The sequence below is a fragment of the Eutrigla gurnardus genome (assembly GCF_963514095.1).
Source record: "Eutrigla gurnardus genome assembly, chromosome: 19".
In the NCBI taxonomy this organism is placed as follows: Eukaryota; Metazoa; Chordata; class Actinopteri; order Perciformes; family Triglidae; genus Eutrigla; species Eutrigla gurnardus.
This window is the reverse complement of record NC_139930.1, coordinates 5,208,149-5,216,008: the sequence shown is the minus strand read 5'-3', so window position 1 is coordinate 5,216,008 and position 7,860 is coordinate 5,208,149. Positions and strand designations below refer to the sequence as shown.

Below are 7,860 nucleotides of genomic sequence, written 5' to 3'. Positions count from 1 at the left end.
ATGATCATAATTTAAAAGAACAAAAACAACAAAAGGAAATTAAGAGTAGTTTGAACATTTGTTTCTTTTGTTTTTTCTGTAATCACTGTTTTATTTTACTGCTTCACGCCCCGTTTTATATACTCAAGTTAAAAGTGAATAACTGAACAGTTAACTTTACACAACTACAACTTTAATCATAATCCACCCTTAAATTATTTAAAGGCTTCGGCTTTTATGATTTTTAAGGGAATGAGATGAAGGTTTATATATCCGACGGATGGAAACAGAAGTGAGGTCTGAGATTAAAGGAGGAGATTGATCTGCTGCTCTGTGATCAGAGACTCATTAAAACGGCTCTGAACTCATGATGTTAGTTAGTGTGTGTGTGTGTGTGTGTGTGTGTGTGTGTGTGTGTGTGTGTGTGTGTGTAAACCCAGCATTAATTAGTCAAACAGAAAAACAGCTTTCTATAGCTGCAGATGTTTAAAGAATTGAAGTGCTACGAATATTAGTTATTATTTGATGTGTGTTCAATTATAGGAAATATTTTCCCACCATAACCATTCCATGGGTCTATATTTTACGTTTGTCAGATGTTAGTGTTTTATCAGAGTCTCAGTAGAAGAAGAAACATGGGATGAAGAAGAAAGCCACACCTCCAGCTGCTCACCACCACTAAGTAAACCTGCTACTGTTTTATGGTGTTGGATGGGAAGCTAATATCGCCGTGTGAGATCAGATCGCAGTCGCTCACAGCTTGAAGGAAAATATTGACTTCTTCTTTATGGGCCTTTTTTCGCAGCGGACGTTTTGACTCATCTAAGCAGGAAAAAGGACTCCAAATAACGCAAACAATGGCTCTGTTCTATTGTTGTGTATCTGTCATGTGAGCTGTGAAAAAGGCCTATTAAAGCAGCAACGAGTCCTCAGCTTGTTTGGTTGCCGTGTAAACAGATACACAAGTTAGCTCTTCTTCTGTAGCTGCCAATAGTGGCTGATGTCTGTGAGAGACCTATGTGGGCGTGTTGCTACAGTGTTGGTCTGCACAAAATACCGACCTAATGCGTTAACATGATAACAATAGCTAATGTTATGTTTATATTTCAGCTAACTTTGTTAGCATCTTCACACCAGAATCCAGATGGATCCAGATCCAGTAAGTAATCCAGCCGCTCTGCCGCTTGTGTTCGTCAGATCCTCCCGTCGCTCCTCCACAGTCCAAATATGGTCACTTCCTTCACTGGTTAAAACAATGAGATGGCAACGGCTTAAATCGAGGCATCAAAAGCGTCGTCCACAAATCAGCTTTTACCAATCCAGCATGATGGTTCTCCTTCCCACGGTGTGTTTACCGCTACAGCATCGTGTGACGCGCTGGGCCACCAGTGTTTTTAAAGTGATGCCAACCGACCAACGTCACTATGAGTTGGGATCTACTGATGTCACAATGTAAAGCCCAAGTTATGCTTCCGCGTCGTCACAACGCAAGGGCCTGACGTGCACCTCCCAAAAATCCTAGACGCGCGTCGAGGCGACGCAACACCAACGCAACACCAACGCAGCGGCATTGGCTGTGATTGGTCCGCTAACTACATCCACTGGAGACCGCTATCCGGTTTCCACTCATAAACACCGCCATTTAAACTTTTAAAAGGCTACTTTTATTGTTTGCACCTCGTTTTATTGTTTGCACCTTGTCGCTTTTGCACAAAGAAATAAAAAACCAAGTTTTGAAAAATAGTGGATGTTTAAAGCCGGAAAGTAAACAAATACGCTATAACGAGGCTACGACGATATACGGCAAGAGTCTCGGTCGGTCGGTCAGTCTTTACAAAAAACATAGCACCCTTTACCGGTGTGGCATTGAATTGCATTTCGACACGTAAATCCAACGCAGAACCATCACGGTCTCCCAGCAACTGCGTGGCCGTTGCGTGGCCGTTGCGTGATCACTACGCGGAAACATAATCAGGGCTTAACTTTTTGTTCCTTTGGAACGGGAAAGATCAGACCTGTATATGTGACAGATGCATAGAACAACAGAACAGAACGCGGCACAACTGCTGCACCGTCTCTCTCATCGCTGGTTCATTTACTTCATTTATTCCAGTCAGAAAAAGGTTCATCGCGGAGGCATATCCCTGAAACTTGGAGGTAAATACTAAATAGTAAGCGAAATAATAAGGAGCATAAAACAGGAGCTCAGACATTTAAAACCTGACGTCTCATTTTCATCTTTATTGGACACAAAGTCAACAACAACACATTTGAACACAACACGTGTTGTTTGTGTGGATTCAACCTGCTGTGATACATCAAGCGAAGCTCATATACATGCACTACATCACACACACACACTCACACTAATAGATTGAGTTTTTTTGTATATACAATAAATAATCAAAGACGTTAATGAGAAAAAGATTAGGTGATCAGATTAAGTGTGAACTCAGATCTGGATGTTTGAATGTTGAAAACATTCCCTCTCTTTAAAAAAACAAAACACAATGTGGTTATTGCACACCCGACACGTTTAAACTAAAAATCCTTTGTTCTTAAGAAAAAGGAAATGGAAGAAACAAAGGGACCGATAAATGTAAAAATGTTCCTCTCATATTACATTTGATAATCCTGTCACCTTTCTTGCTGATAGGACTTAATGAACCTTTGGAGACAACTTCCAGAAACTCCACCACGTCTTAGTTTTTTTTCTCCATGTTGCTGCATTTGATGAAAAACCAGACGCTTCTCTTAGACATTACGGTTCAGTACCACCACCAAAGAACCTCCGTTTTCTTGGTGGATGACTGGATCTTCCTCACTTGTTACTTACTCTTCCTCCTTTATTTTTCTCACCTTGCCTCCCTAGAGAGGCTGCCAAAAACATATTTTCTCAAACTGTTAAAAGTGGTGGAGAAAACCAAAGATTAAGATCTCAAAGCTGTCTGGACTTGACATGTGTGTGTGTGTGTGTGTGTGTGTGTGTGTGTGTGTGTGTGTGTTCTTCTGACGAGCTGCTGGATTTTTTTTTTGAAGAGAGGAAGAACTTGTGAAAAGCTTTGACACGCTCAGGTTTACAGGTGTGTAACAGTGTTAGAAGCTTTCTGACAGCACACATGAAACTGACAGGAGATGGCGGAAGGACAGGAGGGAGGACAGAGGACGAAGAGAGGGAAATATATAATTAAAGCTAGTTAAGTATCTTGACAAATTCCTGTGTGAGCCATGACCAAAATAAATTCAGATTGTGACAATAAACTATATAGACTCCATAAATATCATATCTGTATATGTTTCTCTTTCTGTATAAAACTCGGAGCACTAAAACCAACACATTCTCATTGCCGACCTGTGAAACACCAACAGTTGGTCAGTGGCACGATGATCTACACTAGTGGCAGTGCTGGACATCATCAGGGACGCCGACAGTTTCTGCTCATTACATGTATATGTATTGTCTTTTCAAAATAAACTTCCAACGTAGACATACTTACTATTTAGGTTTACTTACACAACACAACTGTATGGATAGGTTAAGGAAAAGATTGTGGTTTGGGATTAAAATGAGTGTTCTTTTTGAATAACATATGCAGCAGAACGTAAATGAGATTATTATAGTATTTTAAAATAAATTAACTTAGACTTGGTTTCACAGAGGACACAAACAGTGGTGTCCTGAGTGAAAGTCTGTTTGTTTGACCCAACAACACAGCCCAACCTTTTCACTAAGTGTTCTCCCGCTCTTTCAACTACATTGTTTGAGTTGAATGTTTAATAATGATACTGTTGGATTTACGTTGGAAAAAGAAGGTCCAGACCAACAGTTAAGGTACAATGTGCAAAAAAAACGAGCCTAAAACCATAAGGAGACATGCTGGAAAACCTCAAAGTGAGTATTCAATATATTGACACCAAACACCGATGTCATGGAGTACTGACACAAACTGAAGTACACTTCTACATCACTGAAGCAAAGTGGAAACAAACCACGGGAGGTCAGCAAAAGCAAGACTTTCAGCTGCTCTATATAGAGATTACGCTGCTAAAGCTGTTAGCATTCTGTATAAGAAGTGTTGGATATGGTTATGAAAATAATTATTATTAGGTACGGTTAGCAAGAAGAGAAGCTTTCTTTTAAAAGAAAAAAATACAAAAACTGTCAACGTGTCCCCTTAATAACCGTTTCTTCCAAAAAAACGTCAGGCGTGTGGCAGGCGGACGGACAGCCACAATAAATACACCGAACAAACAGGATGCTCATTGTACAAGATTAACCGACAACACCACGCAGCAGTTCTGATGAAATATATATATATATATACTGTACATGTACACATTGGGAGCGGGATGAATGAAAAATGAAAGACAAAGAGAAGTCTTCACATCTATCAGTGAAAAATAAAACATTGTCATCTGCAAACAAACACACAATCACCCCCAAAGTGTGGGCTAAAAGGAGGCATGAAAGGAGGAAGCTGCTGTTCAAACATAAACTTCATAATAGTTTTACATCATGAGAGGGATAATCCAGAGAAGCCAGAGGGAAATAATAAAAAAAAAATGATAAGAAATATTTTCACTTGGGAACTTGGACCAACATGTAGACATCGGGAACCATCGGTTATTGAATAACACTTAGGAAGGTTGAAAACACCAAACTAAGAACTACTCAACAGAAAAAACGGATTCAAACCTCCTTCACACCTTGCATTAAAATGTGTTTTAGATGATCGGATTGCAATCAGACGGTGCCTGACCGCTTGAAGGTAGATGCACCTGAAAAACTTTGTGATTAGATTGTGCCAAAAAATAAATAAAAATATCAAAAGGGATGTTCAAACAGAAGCAAAACTTGTTAATTCACATTGCAAAAGAGCCATTTATGATGCAATGGCTGAGCAAAGGCTACAAGCAGTCCTGGCTGCAATGAATGTGAGGAGGATCTGGCGTTCAGCTGGACAGAGCGATCAGATCTCAGTCACATCTCAACATGGACGCTGGAGTCAGATATCTATTCTTAAAGAAACGGATCAACTTAGAAGAACTTGGATGATTCACAAAATATATTTTGCCCCTTTTGGACCGAAAAGTGCCAGATACCAAGGAGCCCTGAACTCTGAACTCAAGAGTTAAACTGATTTCTAATGCTTTTTGCCATTTTTGTAATGTAGTGAGTAAAGCTGCACCTCCAGTACAGATTCACTGTGATCCTGCTTTTAGGACGAGCAGTCTGAAGTGAGAATGTGTGTGAAAATACACTTCGAAGGTGTCACAAAAGTAACAGCAAACCAAAGTAGCCGTCTGAAAGGTGAAAAGTGCGTGGAGAGAACCAAAGCATTCAAGAGAGCAGTTAAGTTGTTCCTTTCACGTATGTTTAACAGTCTATCAGAAATAAATCCTTCCAACAACGTAAAGAAATTGTTGAGTCGACCAAACAAAATATGAATATAAAGAACAGAAAACAGATCAAAGACCGATTCATTTTAAATCTCTATGTTGAATTCAAGTTCCCATCAGTGTTGCTGCAATATGAATAATACAATGATTTTATTCAGGTCTAAAATTAAAAAAAATCAAATAAAAAAAATAGACAGGAAGCCAAATGTCAGCGACTTAACAGTTGGGACCCAAGATGGCGGCAGAGGAGATCTGAGATATCTGGCAAAAACAGCAAATAAATAGGAATGACGAGAAGGGGTTCGCTAAAATATACATCAACACAATTCAGAATGTAAACAAGCCTTCTATCACAGCTTAGAAATAAATTACAGTGAGTTTCCTCACGATGATCCAGACCTGCACACTTTTCTGACCAAACTACAGTTTGATAACTTCAGATTTTTCATGTGAAATGTCCTTTTTTAAGACAAATCTGTGAATGAAACCACCAGAGCCTCAACAATCAGCCTCTCTTATTTTTAGATTCTATCAATGGTTGGACTCAGCAGCTACGGAAACACATTTCAAGCTAACACTAAAGTGACTGAATGAAATTAAAAACCCGAAAAGAGAGATGCCAACGAGGGCTAAGCTGGAGACACAGATTGGCTTTAGACCATGAAGCGGTGCTCCTTGCCATCGTGGGCCATGAGGATGACGTTGCGGTTGGAGGTCCAGATGAGGCGGGCGAGCTTCAGTTGGTTCTGGGAGCCCGGGGACGCTGGCTGCACCGGGGGAACCTGGTAGGTCTTAATGCAGCGGAGCTGAGGGGCCGAGTTCAACATCCCGATGCTGCCCAGCAGACCGGTGTTCATCTGAGGAGGAGCAGAGACACGACAAGCTGCAGGCAACACTCATAGACACCATCAATTCACCAATCAGACCTTCTCCTGCTGTAACATCGAGTCCATCAAAGGAGGAAATACAGTCACCAGAATCTTAAGTTGTGTTTTCAAACTTTACAAAAAGTAGGAAATTCTCACACTGGAGCAAACCATTTAAATTGTCGCCCTGTTGTTGGGTTTAAGAACAAATCAATTAACAAACGTGATAATGGTGAGCTCAAACTCCAGTTTACACTTAAAAACACACATTTAACAATCCACTGCACAAAACTGGCTAGGTGGACATAATTCTAACTGGTCCGGTCACATCGTAAACCTGTAGAGCGGTGAGCTCATCCAGGAGATGTTGGGAACCAGCAACTTTCCCCCCTCACCACTCGTTAATATGGTTCTACCTGTAGCAGAAAGTGTTTGATGTAGAGCTGGAAGATGTGGCCTGATAGTTTTATATTCTTCTTTTTTGTCAAATTTCATTCCATTTCATTCCACGCCTGATTTAGAATTCCATTTTTGTTTTTGCAAATAAAGTAGGCCTACTAAAGACTTGCTTTCACCAAACTTGCCTTTAAAAAAAAAAAGTACGCACACACACACACACACACACACACACACACACACACACACACCCCCTAAAGCCCACCTCTAAAACACTTCAGCAGTCTAGACTGTAAGTGTGTCAGACGTGTTTTTCACTCGCACGTCTCACACAATGGATGCGCTCTCATTTTAATCTATGCAGATGTCTGCAGTTCCTGTTAGTGATGGAAGTAGTGAACCCTCTGAGGAAACATTGAGTTTAACCCGTGATGCTTCTGTCGATGCGTCCTGTGAGGAACACACACAGCGAGTGTGTGCGTAGGAAAAACACAGCAAGTAGAAACTCCATCGTTTCCTGAGACGACACCGCCCATCACACACACACACACACACACACACACACACACACACACACACACACACACACACACACACACACACACACACACACACACACACACACACACACACACACACACACACACACACACACACACACCGACAGAGCGTCTGCCAGCTCATTACCACAGCAGCCGTCTTGTCGGCGCGCTAGCAGCGGTTTATGCTTACAGTAATGCCATTAGTGTGTGTGTGTGTGTGTGTGTGTGTGTTTGTCTGCAGACAGTCGTGTCAGAGGTCGTAAAGACCTTTCATTCAAAATAACAGTTCTGGGAAGGAGATAAGGAGTGTGTGTCTGTCTGTGTGTGTGTGTTTGTCATTCACGTGTGTGATTGGTCCACTGACTTGCTGTTATTGTTTGTTTGGATGTTGCTCTAATTGAAGCTGAAACTTTTCTTTGCAATTATTTATTTTGTTTTTGGATGTAAAGCATGTGATGCAGGATCTAAAAAGTGGATTTCTTCAGTTTGGTTCGGCTGTAACAAATAAACAGACTCAAAATAAAATGCTCAATCTGCACACATTTTGTCAACGACAGATGCAACGACAGCCGAACACTGAATCTGCTGCTTTCAGGGAAAGAAAAACCTGCAGACGGGCCTCTTTGATACCAAAATCCCACAGCTGGTGAGATGAGTTGAAAGTGTGAGCGTTTTTA

At 40.9% G+C, this 7,860-nt stretch overlaps 1 protein-coding gene across 2 annotated transcripts in view; it reads right to left on the bottom strand.

Moving 5' to 3' along the window:
* Window positions 1-2,200: 2,200 nt before the first annotated feature.
* wdr7 (WD repeat domain 7) overlaps window positions 2,201-7,860 on the bottom strand; it is a 113,945-nt gene continuing 108,285 nt past the window's right edge. For both annotated transcript variants that reach the window (XM_084035283.1, XM_084035284.1), the window contains one exon: window positions 2,201-6,236. In XM_084035283.1, coding sequence (XP_083891409.1) covers window positions 6,033-6,236 — 204 coding nt within the window. In that variant the 3' untranslated portion in view covers window positions 2,201-6,032. The remainder of the gene's footprint in view (window positions 6,237-7,860) is intronic.